The 15318-nt window shown below is 35.1% G+C and overlaps 1 protein-coding gene across 2 annotated transcripts; it reads right to left on the reverse strand.

Annotated features, from left to right (window-relative positions):
- Positions 1–648: 648 nt before the first annotated feature.
- Positions 649–9341, reverse strand: LOC106110249 (zinc finger and SCAN domain-containing protein 2-like). 2 transcript variants are annotated; one of them, XM_013292001.1, is made up of 2 exons: positions 9206–9341; positions 649–3159 (listed from the first exon to the last, which is right to left on the reverse strand). In XM_013292001.1, exons 1-2 carry the CDS (start codon positions 9258–9260, stop codon positions 2486–2488), a joined length of 729 nt encoding a protein of 242 aa, XP_013147455.1. In that variant the 5' UTR covers positions 9261–9341; the 3' UTR covers positions 649–2485. The 2 variants fall into 2 exon arrangements, with proteins under 2 accessions (XP_013147455.1, XP_013147456.1); XM_013292002.1 differs by lacking the exon at positions 9206–9341 and adding an exon at positions 6181–6511.
- Positions 9342–15318: the final 5977 nt, after the last annotated feature.

Below are 15318 nucleotides of genomic sequence, written 5' to 3' on the forward strand. Positions count from 1 at the left end.
AACTTTGAAAAAGTCACCTGCTTTTCAAACATTTATCTTATAAAAACATATATATAAACATTTCGTCGATTCTAATAACTGCTAACAACTGTTTTCTACTACTACTACTAAACAAAAGTATTTATTAAATTTAACATTAAAGTGAAGCTCTTTTTACAGATAATCAAAACATCATTATATATTTTCGACAATACAAGTCAATTTAGATTTAAACTCACTACTGACGCTCAGTTCTTTCTGAACAGTCGAACTATACAGTCCAAGTTTTTAAGTGAACAGGTCGACAGTTCAATTGTCAGAGCTGAGCGTCTGTAGCTGGCTTTATAGCTTACAGTGAGTTTTCGAGAAATATTAATAATTCATTATTTCACATGCAGAGATGGTGATGATTTTCACAGTAGACTTTACATATTTTTTTTTCATATTTATAATGCAGATTGTGCAATCTATTTATGTCGACCTTCACCCTAGCCTAGTGCCTACGCAATTCACGGTAAGGACTATTGTAGATATAAAATCAATAAAGTCTGAAACCCAAACAGCTTTTTCCTACGTGCATTTTATGTGATGCTTTTGTAAAATAATATTTGTATCCAAGAAATTACGTTATAAAACTCCTCAACAGTCGCGAGTCTTGTTTCTCTAATAGCAATAATACATTGCAATTTTATACACTCGTTTATAATATGGGGTGCTAAACGAGCAATCTGCCACTTGGATTCGCTGAAATAGCGAAGTGACTAGTGCATAGTACATAGTGATGCGTCCCCAATGAAAGGCTCGGAGTCTATCCTAAGTTTTAAGGGGTGACTAGGTCGTAAACCACGCTAGCCCAGTGCGAGATGATTGACTTCACGCATATCTTTGAATTTCTACGCAGATATATGCAGGCATTACGATATTTTCTTTCGTTATAAGGATTTCGGGTATTAGTCGGGAAATTCGAAAATCTAAAAAACCGTTATAAGTTCTACAGCAGACGATCTGCCGTTGCCCATAAATATCCGCAATTGCAGATAACTTTAATCGTCGCAGTAATGAACGCACAATTGTGATATTTCCCATTCCTAAGCGTCGCCTTTCGCGAAAAATTTGCTTCCCTTTCCCGTATTTTAATTACAAAAAAGGGAAAGAAAGGAAAGTGGACTAAAATTAAGCCTACAGCAGGCATACTCATCAGACGAATTACATCCATCGTATGCAGGTTATAGGAAAAAGCTATATACAGGCTACATGATTCTATATAACATATTTACAAGAAAACTCTCTAAGCGACAAATCGATTACACCGTCATTTATTTTTTTTACTATATTTTAATCAAATGTAACGAATAGTTTATATAGAGACGTGTTACATTACGGCGATTTGAAAAGGGCACATTTCATTGGGAGTTGTACTGCCATCAGTGTCTGCAAGCACCAGATTCTTGGTTGGCTGCACAACAAATGACAGCTGAAGATGTGTCACCTGTACAAAGTATTGAAGTATACTTAATAGAATATCAATATAGAATATCTGTAATTGCCATTTGCCGCGGTTAGTTGCAGATAGGTGGCGCTGTGTACATCATTTGTCGGTGGCATTAAATACATCAGAACAGACATAGAATATATGTAGATTAAATGTGTACCCTACAAAGGTAGAGGGAGGCCGAATAAAGTATGGATGGATTGTGTTAAGGAGGATCTTAAGGAGCGAATTCAGATATGACAGGCGATAAAGTTATACATATTGTGCCGGCCCTTCGTAGGGACATGGGCAGGTTAATGATTAAATACATTAGATATACGTAATTGTTTACACATAACACGTAAGCATTGTGCAAAGAATATACCTACAGTACATAAAGCAAATAATAACTTAAACGCATAGCCGTGATCATTAACACTTCATAGTTATATTAACATGTAACATTAAAATTTAAAAATGCTATTCATTTAACGCTTAAACAAATGTTACAGACACATCGCATCGCACATCAGGCATAAAAATGTGAAAAAAGGTCTATATTCGCATAACGGCATACATGATCGGTAAGTAATTAAAAACTTTACTTTTATTTATTTTAACGCTCTGCATGTTGCAATGTGATATGTCGGTCTCGCCCATGGTATATTAGCCGTGTCCGCTCCAAACTCCTCCTACGATTGTAAAAACAAAAACCCAATTAAACCGTACTCGCAACACTTTCGAATTAATAATAGAAATCTGACATGTGTACTAAGTCGAGCCCTTATTACTAAAAATAGAGGTCCAAAGTCGCATTGGAAAATATTGGAGGTAAACGTAAACTAATCATAGAGATAAAGGACATGTTGTATTGGAGTTAAATTAATAAAAAGTGACTAAATAAACTGAAACTGACGTGTGTCAATTTAACTTACATCTATTTTGTTAAACAAAAACTGTAAAGTCGATAAACTATTTAGTTCTCTATATAATGTATGTTTGAGTATTGCTCGTATGAGGGTGTTGAAGGGTCGTTTAGATTTCAGCGGGTTGAGTGCGTGGCTGCGGGCGGCAGTGCGGGCGCGAGTGCGTCCTCATGTGACGCGTGATCATGTCGCGCCTGCAGGCGGCGTACGGGCAGACGGGGCAACGGTACGGCTTCTCGCCGGTGTGCGTACGTTGGTGCGTCGCCAGGTGATCGGAGCGCGAGAATACCTGCCCGCACGCTGAGCACGAGTAGGGCTTGATGCCAGTGTGTAGGCGGGCGTGTCGTGTCAGCATGTCGGAGCGGGCGAACCGCCGCCGACAGACCTCGCACTCGTAGGCGCGCGCTGATTCAGGAGTTTTGTCCGCGTGTCGAGAAGCGATGTGTTTGGCGAGTCGATCATGAAGGGCGAAAGTCTGGCCGCAAGTGGTGCAACTATATCCGCCTGGCTCCTTTTCCACCTTTGGCTGCTCCGATTTCACGGAAAGATCGAGTGGGGCGTCTTCCTGTATCTTAGATTCGTAGTAAGGAGGGGCTAGCATTGACCAACGAGGCGGGTAATTATTGTTATTCTGTATTTGCACCGTCAGCTTTTCGAGCAGTTGCGAAAGTCGGCGCTTTTTGTACTGGTACTTCGGACCGCTAGTTAAGGAAGCCGTCTCCGCCATATTGTTTCCACTGCTTCTCTCTCCGATGATTCGCCTCTCCACTGGTAGATTCCAACCTGAAATCGAAATTAAGTATTAAGAATTTACTTCACACTACATTAATTCCCCTTACACAATGTAACATAATTGGTTTGACTGATGCTTAGTAAATAGGTCAATATAGGCGAAAATTGATGGAAACAACATCTCGTTTCTAAACTCATCAATTTCAGTTAATGGTTCTTATTCTCTAAGAATTCTATTTTTCATGAATATAAAAAAATGTCGAAGTTGAATGTCAAAATGGTAATTTTAATATCTTCACTTACTTAGGATCCCAAGGACTATACATACGCTAGTTTATACATCATAAAAAAATAACTTAGGCAATATATAGGACATTGAAATTGTATATGTTTTTTTTTTTCATTTAAAAAATAACATAAAAGACGTCTGTTTGTCGATATTTACCATGCGTTTGGACTACCCTAGTATTGAGAAATACAAAGTGTAATGGTGGTAAGAGATTACCCAAAATGTACCAAGATCTTGTAACTTTACAGATTTTCACCAATCATAACTATCTATTTGGTAAATTATAGGTTTTATCGACAAATCTTAAGATTTACTAGAATTAGTGTTTCTACATTATCACGTCTCTATCTATATATACATCGATGCTGATATTATAAAGAGGAAAGATTTGTATTTTTTCTGTATTGAAATTTCTCAAAAATACGGGACCGATTTTTTAAATTCTTGCACCTTTAAAAAGCTATGTTATCAATGAGTAATATAGGTTACATATTTACTTTTTTTTTTTAATTTCACGCGGCTGAAATCGCGAGCAACGGTGTTATAAACACTTAATGTTTTTGTTTTATATTTCAACACGAGCGAAGTCGCAGTTCGCAGGCAACAACTAGAATAACTAGCAATAAATACTTGCACTTAAACGTATCTCATTCTAATACATGATTATTGTGTTCAAATGTGTATACATTATATCTCAAGGCAGTTCAAGATGCACCTTTAGCGCATCTGTCATTCATGGCCGATACTTATCCCTTGTTGCTTATTGGTAATGCGTACAAACATTTCGACCAATCGGAAGGATCTCTAGTGTCATAAAGATGATCCCCTAAGTTTTGGAGCTTGGTAAACGAGTGCCAGATGTTTTTTCTTTGGGTACTTAAGTATACGGGTTTTTGTTGTAGCAATAATAATACATTGGGCGTATCTATCGTTGTGGATTTTTTTCTTTAGAGATCAATGCTTAGGATAGATTTATATAAAACACTATTGTTGCAGTTATAACGAGGAGGTATGTGAAATCGAAAAGAAGTCTATTACTCTATGGATCTATATGTTTTTCGAAATAAAGTAGCCCATGCATTTCTTAGGATTACGTTCTAATTGTCGCGCTTATCTATGTAAACATGTAATAAAATGGAGTGTCTGAAATATAAAAAAAAATCCAGATTTCGGGAAGATGTTCTATTTGAGTTGCTGATAACGAAAATCGCATTAAGAAAAATTTTGTCTCTATCTGTCTGTCTGTCCACGTTTGTTCCCAGTGATCTCCGAAACGGTTAGGCCGATTTCACTAGAGGGTAGCTGACATAGATTGGCATATTATAGGCTATTTTTTTTTAAACCGCGCTGTCAAAATGGAGTAAGGGTGGTCCAAATTTGCGTTAACTTTGGGAGCGACAGACAACACAATACGATGAAATAATAGGTTATCCAAGTAGAGATAAGATATAATTATAACGATCTATAAACCATAAAGTGGTGTTGAAAAAAAGACAACAATTAATTAATTATAAAAAACACTGCCATACCTTAACACCCTAATACGGTATTTAAATAGTAAAAATTAGTTACTACTACGCGTGTCTACAAGCTCGTTCATATACTCGTAGTTACCATAGTTTAATAGCGCATAATTCTAATCAAAAGTGTATATCTTACTTCTTACTAATATTCTAATTGGAAAGTTAAGATGGATGGATGGATGTTTGTAAGAGTTTGTAGTCTAAACGGCTGAACGGATCTCGATGAAATTGCATAGTATAGTTTGGAAGAACACATAGGCTACTCACTTTTTTAATTCTACGCAGACGGAGTCGCGGGCGAAAGCTAGTACAAAAATAAGGTTGAAAGAAAGATGTAATGTCTGTATATTTTTTTAGTTACTCTAAAGTGAACGTCACGGACCTTGAATAGCAGAAGTTTCTAAGGCTCGTACTGCTTATAAATATAATCTAGGTACCTATACTAAATTAACTGTTCCCATGCGACGTCATTCGCGTTGAATTAAAAAAAAATGTTTGCATTTTTATAACTATTAATTGCAAATTTCAAAATTCAAATGCACACGCAGGCTGTTGACATTGGCTAACAATTACCGTTACCATGGCAATCATTTTTTGCTATTGGGTTTAGTTTTTGTCCTTTTCCCAAATGATGTTTTTTTCCAATTTATTTACCCCCTCAGTTTAATAGCGTGAAAATATAGCCTAAAGCGAGTTGTAAATATAAGGTTTTTTTATGAAAAAAAATCATTTACAAGTATGCTGCGATTGGTAACATCCTACGTAAGAAAGAAGTCTGTTTAAGCTTTATTATATTAAAAGTAGTATAGAGTATAGATGTCAAATCCATGAAAGTGATATTAAAGGTATCTTATAATTAGTCTGAATTAAATCTTTGCATGCAATTTACAACTAGGTTTTGTCCTCGATTCCGTCCGCTTAGAATTAGAAAAAAAGCATAATAAGTAAGTAGCCGATGTGTTCTTCCAGACTATGGATCTAGCCTAATTTTATTGAGGTCCGTCCAGCTGTTTATGCTGAAAACTCTAACACATACTTCCATCTAAACTTTCGCATTTATAGGTATAATATTAGTAATACTTTATATAAGAACAAGATAAGAATAAAACAGTTTAAAAAAAACAATTATTATAGGAAATAAAAAATATCAACGTAATCCTTATTAGAATCGAATTAATTTGCTTTGAAATTTATCAGCGATATTAATAAAAACCTTACAGTACGGTTAAAAAGATAATATTACTTATATTAAAAACGTACATAGTATACGTATCCCCGAAGGCGATGTCCGAAATTGAAATAAAGATGCATCAATATTAGAGTCCGTGTCACAGTAAGTTCTTGCCGTATTATAGCACAGGTGTTGTATTTATCTTTTGCATTTCTGATCCTGGGATATACTCGATGGTAGGAGCACCGTGTTGCGTGCAGTGAACGGTACGTAAGGTCGGCAGGTCGGGCGCGCGACCGTCGACCGGTCCCGCCGCCCCCGCACCTTGCATGGAAACATTGGACACGCACTGGACACAAGTGGATGCACTCACAGAACACAACCAGCCGACACTACGCTTCGCAACCGACTGCCTGCGCCCCGTACCATGGAAACAAACGACTCTAGACTTGGATTGAAGCCTGCATCGCCTCCACCTGCCTTGCGGTTGCGAAAAGTTGCGTATGCGCCTAATCATAATACGGTTAAGGATTTGATCGATGGTTAAGAATTTATGGAACTTAGCAACGAGAACTTAAATACCTATTAGATATTCGTGAACCAAGGGTACTACAATACCTAGCCAGTGCTTGTGTTGGGTTTTATTCCCGAGTAACTCTAAAGGCACTGGTTGTGACGCGTCACCCCAATTCCTTCATTTTACTGTAAGTTGTGAACACATTCGACCGTAGATGAATGATGACCATAGATGAAAGTGTAGACCGCCGTCGTGCTTCTTTATAAGTACCGCCGAACGAAATTTTTTGTTTTAATAGATGTATTATTTTGAGTCTTATAACAATCTAAGCAATAACCTGCGCTTGCGCACGATCTCCACCTAATGTTAAGTTATGCAATAGAAAGATGTCATTCGCTAGTAACTTCGCGCTACCTAATATAGCGCGCTACCTGCATATATATATAAGTTGTGTTATAAAAGCGCAAGTCGCAAGTATTTCTTAGAATAAAAAAATCTTGATTAAATAAAACGGGTAATTGTTGGGTTTACTATTTCTTAGTCGCTTTTAAATGTGATCAAAAGTGTTTAATATTCGGGGAAGTCGAGTGGAAAACGAGAAAAGTACGAGTACGAAGCCGCGAGCATTACCTAGTACATAATCGTAAGTCAATCAAACAATACAATTTACAACCCTCCTAATAATAGTGATCATCATCAGCAGTCTGTGTCGGTACAATGTTTTACACAAGTCCCAGATCCTTCCACATTGTAGAAATACGTATGAATTTTAGTAATAACTACATTGTTTTTGTATTGTGCTTGTTATTTAATATCGCATCCTCCGATTGTAATTTCCAAGAATCTTAACTACAATATTTATCGGATTTTTTCAATAGTTGAAGTAAATATTTCTTAAAAACAATAATAAGGTTTTGTTATTGAATTGCGACGCAAAATAATAATTATTTATTGAAGGACAGGATGTTGCCGCCTCCCTTTGTTCTTCAGCGAAATCCTAAGGATTTTCTAGAAATTCCCCTTTTCTTAAAGCAGGGCGGTAGCCAATTTTCCATGTAAATGTATTAACATCAGGGGAATTACGTAAGAAAGGGGAATTTTTATAACTATAAAACTGACTTTTTTTGTTTTAATAAATCAAATTTGGTGTAACTCATTCCTGGGACAAGAGGATGAGATGCATCTTACTTCTTACTTACACATATTAAATGCCAAAGTTAAGATGGAATGAATTTATGTGGAGCGCGCGCACACCTTAAACTAAACTATTGGACAATTGTTTAGTCGCGCTTTGATCCCTATAAGCTAATACGGTGAGGTGCAACTACTCAATTTTTATTTGTGCAACTAAACAGTTGAATTGACTGCGAAACAATCGACAATCGGCAATCGCGCCATAGAATGAGAATGAATAATTACGGAACTTGCTGAAATTTGGCACATTTGCAGAACAATTGGGCTACTAATTTTTTTTTTAATATTCCGCGCGGATGGAGTCGCTAGCAAAAGCTAGTAAGTTATAAATCTTGCTAGGCCAAAATTAGTAATAACGAAATATTACATTTTTTTAATCGGAATAAATTGTATTCAAACGAAGTGCAAGCAGTATCTCTCATTGTAGGCATCGCAACGAATTGGAACCAGTTGTTGCATCATTTTTTTCGTCCAAATATGATGTCAGGATGTTCACGAATGGAGTGAATAGGCATTTACTAAGCTATCTTTACATTAGGTGGTATGTTGATCAAGTGGAGGCTATTTATCATAAATGCCTAACGAGTAAAATTGAACTTAACGAACGTACTTTTGTCGTTTTAACCCTTAACTCGATACTGTCCAGTCTAACAAACAACTAAATGAAAAAAAAATCACTGAACTAGCTTATTTCATATCCAAGAAATAAAATGAAATCTTCGTCGAATTAAGAGTTAATATGAATAATCAGGATAACTTGATATTCACTTATCTTGTTCCTTATTTATCGTTATCTAATATATCTCTTGATTGATTATTTACATACGTAATTACAATGATCAAATATCAAAGTACCTCCTGAATTTAATAACTGAAACTCTGTAAAAATAAAATTTAAACTCGTAAGCTAAGTACGTACGTGTTTGATAAGTATTATTCTTACATCTTTATGACTAAGCTAGTAATTTTTAACACAACACATAAACAGCATTTTTAAATAATCGAAACTTACAGTTTTGTTACATTCTGAAAGTTCAAGTTTCTTTAAAGTTATTTATTACTCTCAATAGTTTGATAACGCGAATGTTAACAGCTGCAAGATTGAAAATATCTAGGAGTGGTAGTTTAGGATTCCTACAGATATTCTGTACATTCCGAAGACACTACAATTATCACTTTTATGTCTTATGACCTTGGCTATTTTGGATATTAATTATATTGCACAATGAAAAAAAAATTGACGGGAGTTAAAAATGGCAAAGTGGTTTTAAATTACGTCGCACTAAAATTTTCTTATTTTTACAAAAATTAATATCACTATAAAAATACGCAACATTTACACTCATTTACTTAAGTTTATACGAATAATGTGTAAGTTTTAAAAACTTGGAAATATTACAAACCTGGTACGTTTATATATGTTAATTTTGACTCTTGATCGTCCATCATTGCCTCCATTTCAGAAAGATTAAAGTTCAAAAAAAAAGTCCAACACTTCGCGAGTCGCAAAATCGACAATTATAAGGTAAGGGCAGCGGGCCGGAGACATACAGCACGCGCGGTGCCGTCGCGACGAATGAGTCCCGTTACATGAAATCAGTGCTAGGGAAGAAAAATAATAAGGCCAAGTTTTATTGTTGTGTAATGAAGTTTATAAGAAGGGGTCCGAGACCGAGGTGTAAGCAGATGTAGAGTATGCGTGAGAAACGGGGGTGGCATACGCTCGCGACCCAAACAGCTGTCTTAGCTCGTGGGTGTCTTTTGCATGCAGAGATAGCTTAGCCGCGACTTTAGTGGCGTTCACACGTTACGCCCACTTTTTGTCACATTCTCTTATTGTTTTTCTTACTGACCAAGAATTTGGTAACGTTATAAACTGTTTTATTACAATTACCTGTTAAATTTGTGGCTAGAAATTTCACATATCATTTTACACATACATCGTATATAGATATAATTATACTTTAATTATAATATATAATGTAAAAAAATTAAAATAATTTCAGTTGTCTCCATGGTGTCCTAGGTCTTGGAAAAGCTTACGATATTAGTGCGTCTAGAGTTTTCAACGCAATACTCTTCTAAATGTTTCATAATACTGCCCACTAGCAGACTGCTATTTTTAATATTAAAATTATTATATAATGCGTTTTACCTTTTTTTATTGTTATGATGGCAAAACTGGATAAAACTATTTATAGTTATGGAATTCAGACATCATATTATGATAGAGATGTACAGATATATGTATTATATATATTGCAATAATGTTAAAACTCGATATGTGAAGCCCGGCATCTAAAGACCGCTGTGTAACTGTGTAAGCGAAACTTAAATAGTTTTATAGTTTTGGATTTGACGTTTTAGGTTTTTAACAGTGGTAGAGCCCGCTTTAACATCTTCGCACGAATGGGCCGGCTTGCCCTGTGTAATACCACGACCTTACAGAAAAAAGGCGTGAACGGTTTGTCGGATGAGTGTGGTGCCGGATTCCTAATTTTAGTATCTTTCCTTTTCCACCCCTTTCTTAAGAGGAAAGGATGGGAAGGAAAAGTGGCTTTGATGGTAGAGGAGACGCATAGGAAGGAAAAATTTCCTCTTTATGTGCGTCTCCTCCTCCGTCAATTAAGGGTAGGCAAAGCATCTGCAATTGCGGATGTTTATGGGCAGCGGTCGCTTTCCATTTCAGTGGATTCAGGTGGCCGCTTGCTCGTTTGCCAACTTAAGTTATAAAAAAAAACCTAAACATAAGGTTTTAACTGTAGGTTTCGGATGTGAAAAATTAAAGATGCGTAGAGCGCTTAACTCACCCACAAGAATTTACGCCTGACATCTGAAAGCTGCATCTTACTAATTTTTCATACATTGCCGAAACGAAGTATTGACAATTGGCCAATGAGTTTTTTTTATTTTTATCGAAACATCTGAATTATTTATATCTCTTGGAAGAAAAAAACTGAGACGATTGTTTGTTGTGTATATACATATCTGTAAGGAAGTTTTTTTTATTACATAACATTGCTTTATTGCGTATTACTTAGTTATTACAAAAATGTTTTTATAATTAAAAAGGTATTGTTACTAGAAAAATGAGCTTTTAAATTAAGTTTTTTAGTTACTAAGTTAGTCATCATGTTACCTTATCCAAATTATATTGCTATCACGCTTGCCTACACGGTGGTCTGGAATCTGGATTCAGAAGGTCTATCTCGAATATTTGTGTGCAAGTTGCGAGAACACACATTCGTAACGAGACCGAGACGTTTCGATTTGTTGGTGTACTTGCCGCAGGACCGCGTGCGCTGCACAAATCAGACACAAATTTTATCTATGACATTACACTTTTTTTTTTCAAAATTTTCTAACGAATATTTGTGATACACCCTCAGATATTGTAGTTGAGAAATGTTATTGCCTCTTTAGATTAATGTTTTGTGCTGGTAAATTGATTTAGTACCTATGCATTTAAGAATACCCTGTTGGGATATTTATTCTTACCTTGTTTGTGTTAAATAACTAACTATGATCTTCGATTTTTTTTTTATTTAGTTAAATCAATTAGTTAAATGAATTATTTTTTAAAGAAGATTAGGCTATGCCATTAGCAATGTAGTGAATAAGCACTTAGTGCTTACATGTTTACACATTTACACGTTTGTGATTAGTATAGCGGTTTAATTCCACCAGTTATTCTTTTATGCAATTGTTTCGATAGTGTAAATATTTTTCGTGATTCCGGTCATTTTTTAGTTAATAATTTGAGCTGTATTTATTATCTATCGTGTTCACGTTTTTGCTTAAATAGCTAAGTCAAATTTGTAAGTTTGATTATAAACGGATATTGGTCATACTGATGGTTTGGTTTTCTAAAAAAAATTCTAGTAACAAAAACAACAGTTATCTAACTTAAATATATCCTTACCTAACTAACACTTTTAGGATTTTTTTTTTATTAAAAGGATAGTAAACGTCGGCGGGAACACTGAGGTGCTCATCGACGCCCACATCTGCAACATCAGAGGAACTGCGTTGCCGGCCTCTGATAAAGTGATAGTCTCGCATCTTAAAAGACCCTAACACCCACTGGTTTGGAAAAACGGCCCAGGGCATCCGTTCCATAAGGCGGTGCGGGGCGGGAAATTACTTTGGTATCATGTATTTTAACCTTGTTTTATTTTATTTTTATTTACATGGTTATTTAGTTAACTGATTTATAAATGTTATGTCCAAAAGTTGCCTACAATATACTAAGAAAGTAACATATTTTATTAACTTTCTGTTTTTTTTTGTGTATAGTGAACACAAAATGTTTAATTTATATATATTTTATCTTTCTGTCAGCTATTAAATGAAATTGGTGGACGGACAACTTGCAGATAAACGTATTACTTGTGAAATAATTTGTAATTATAAGTAGTTGTACAATTATCCATAGGTGTCCCCCTACAAAACAATCCGCTAGATTCTCACGGGTGGCACCTGGCCACTAAACGCGGTGCGGTGTGGGGGTCCGCGCTCTATCGCCAAACGTACAGTTAATTGTCCTTCGGCTTTCAATGCAACTTTCCACATCTCCTATGGATTAACTTATTATTATTTAGCTTTCATACCGTTACATCATCTATATTATGAGTTATTAATACAGAATAGTTAAAAATAAATCAAATAAAAATAACAAGTGATGATCCTTGAACCTCCTTCGGTCCTTTGAACCTTTGAAGTGCAATTCCCTATAATACAAAACTTATATCTAAATGTAATATAAAATACAAACAAATCTTCCAAGAAGTTTCTCCTTTAAAGTGTTAGAGTGTTAAGTCTTTCTCTAGGAAAGTACTACCGTCTCTCGAAACGGTTTCTAAGTAAACGTACTTTTTCATGAAAATATATCGATTCATACTTGTATACACACGACATCAAATTTATATGTTGCAATTCCATGAAATGTTTGTTTTCTGATAAATAACGTTTGATAATATATTATGAGACGTATAAAACAACCAAACGAATAGTTTAGTTTATTAGTTCTGAACAACAAATCAGTCCGCCCTTATGTGGTTAGTAGTAGCGGCCACTCCGGCTTGCCGTGGGAACAAGTCTATAGCAATGCGAATAGCCCTCCGCCTGCTAAATACCTAGGCAGGGGTGAGATTTCTCACGAGCCACACCTGCGCTGCGCCCTCAAACTCCCTTCCAACATACAAAACGTTTACAAAACGTCACAATCACATTTTTACATTCGTTGGATTATAATCTCACTTTTATAGTGTGACGGAAAATTGTACAATCGTTACTAGAATTTTAACGTTACGATCGAAAGAGAACATGGTGTTTAGGTAGGTATGTAAAAAATAATAACAGATCAGAGGAATAACAAGGTAGTGTCTACCATATCTACGTGACAAACAAGTTATATGTACGAAATTTTATTTATGTTATAAACATCTCAAATTCTGGTGGCGTCTTTAGTTTTAGACCGAAAAAGTTGTTTGACCTCATGGCCAGAAGACAAATAAATTATGATAGTTGATGGACAAAAGTATCACAAGATCCTTGTCGTCACTGTCCTCTATAGATAGATAGTCGTGGTCGTTGGTGCTTATTTGATTTTAGCGATTTTGGCGCTGAAGGTAGGGATTGCTACGGGTAAGGATTCGAACTAACAGTGGAGGTGGTCAACAAGGCGTTTAAGTCGGAACGAAACTGAAGCTCTCATTTCTGGGTAACCTATACGTTTAAAAGTGATCAGTGCTTGTAGTACTGTAGCCACTGATAATTTAATATAAAAACACAAACCATAATAAAGCAAAGGAAAACTTTACGTCAATTTTGAAAACATCAGAGATTTTTTATGGCCAAAAACTATGTAAGCACTAATATCGATGTAGACGTATGCAAATTGAAATATTTCCTTATTTCGCAATTCGAACTTACTGGTTTCCCCGTAGCGACAACAAAGTATACATTTAAAAAGTCGATTTCTAAGGAGGAATTAGCGAAGGGTAGAAACTTCAAAGTTAGTTAGGGGACTTATACGAAACACGTGTTCATTTAAAATCAAGGTAACCATCCAAAAAAAGTAACTTAAAATATTGGCCGATTAAATAAAAAGTTGATCGTTTAATTAAACTGTGATGAAATGTTTGCCTGTTAAAAAGTTAGTTACCCGGAAAACAGGGGGACGATTGGACCATGGGCTTACGGGTTTTCTAAGGGAAGTTACAAATTACTGATGACTTCTTCACTGCTTACAGTAATTTACACATTTTGGACGATTAAAATCTATCATTTTCTATTTTTTCAGTTATTTAATATCTTGATAATCACTAATACTTTTTAACTATAAACTAATACTTTTTAACTATAAACTCAGTTAAATTTATCTACATTTAACTGAGTTTTTGTTGTGAAGACAATTTTAAGAGACATTTAAGAAGGTGTTTTATTTATTTTATTCATATGCATATGTGTACAGATGAGATGAAAAGTTTGACGCTTGTATGCGTAATGGAATTGTATACCAGTATAATTAGCGAAATAGTGTAATCAGTGCCAATTATTGTTATTAAAATTATAAATTGTGTTTTAAAAATGACGCAATAAATTACATTAGGTATTATATTTTACACTAAAAACTAAGAAATAATAATAATAGGGTTGTAACGGAGAACATTATAATGAGAGCGGATGCGGATGCGGAGGCGAAGGGCGGGCTTCACCTCTGCAGAAGCGGAGGTTAACGGAAGCGGAAGCGGAAGTCAATAGTAAAATTTTAATTGCGATTTATTAAACACTAAAACTACCTTAATTAAAAATATAGATTGGTACATAATTAAAAGATACAGTTTATTAGTCAAATGTAATGTATAACAATTATAGTTAGTTGGCATATCACGCCTGCGAGGGCCGCATAAACGATACCTATAGTGTGTCTAAATAAGATAGATTAGTTTTACAATTCATTTGAAATTTAGTAGGGATGAGTTGTGTAAAATCAGTCATGATTCTTATCGATTTTCGATTTTCATTCTTATAGAAGTTGGAATCGATAAATTCATAGTTACATATAACTTATGAATTAAAAAAAAACACTGTTTTCTCGTATTAATACGAACCATTGCAAATAATGAGAGTAAATATATGTTTATTAGTACTACAGCCGTACGTAATCCAATTGAGTTTCGCTATTATTTCTGTCATCGATAAATTCCCTACACTATACTAGAATATATATACCAGAATTGTCTTCTAAATTAGTTAATAAGAAAGTAATAATTTTAATTGTGTTCGATAAATATTTAAACCGAATATCGATATTTCATAATTGTTCGCTGCGTGTTTACTCGACACTACGATACCTGTCTATAAAGTACAGCATTTGGCTTCATACAAATTGAATTCGAAACTTCATATGCGTTATTTATCAAACTAATCTATCTTATTGAGACAAACTATAATCGCACCACTCGCGTTAAAGACGTAATTAACCTCCGTTATAACTCCGCATGAAAAATAA

This window comes from Papilio polytes, unplaced genomic scaffold, assembly GCF_000836215.1.
Source record: "Papilio polytes unplaced genomic scaffold, Ppol_1.0 DF820711.1, whole genome shotgun sequence".
Lineage (NCBI taxonomy): Eukaryota > Metazoa > Arthropoda > Insecta > Lepidoptera > Papilionidae > Papilio > Papilio polytes.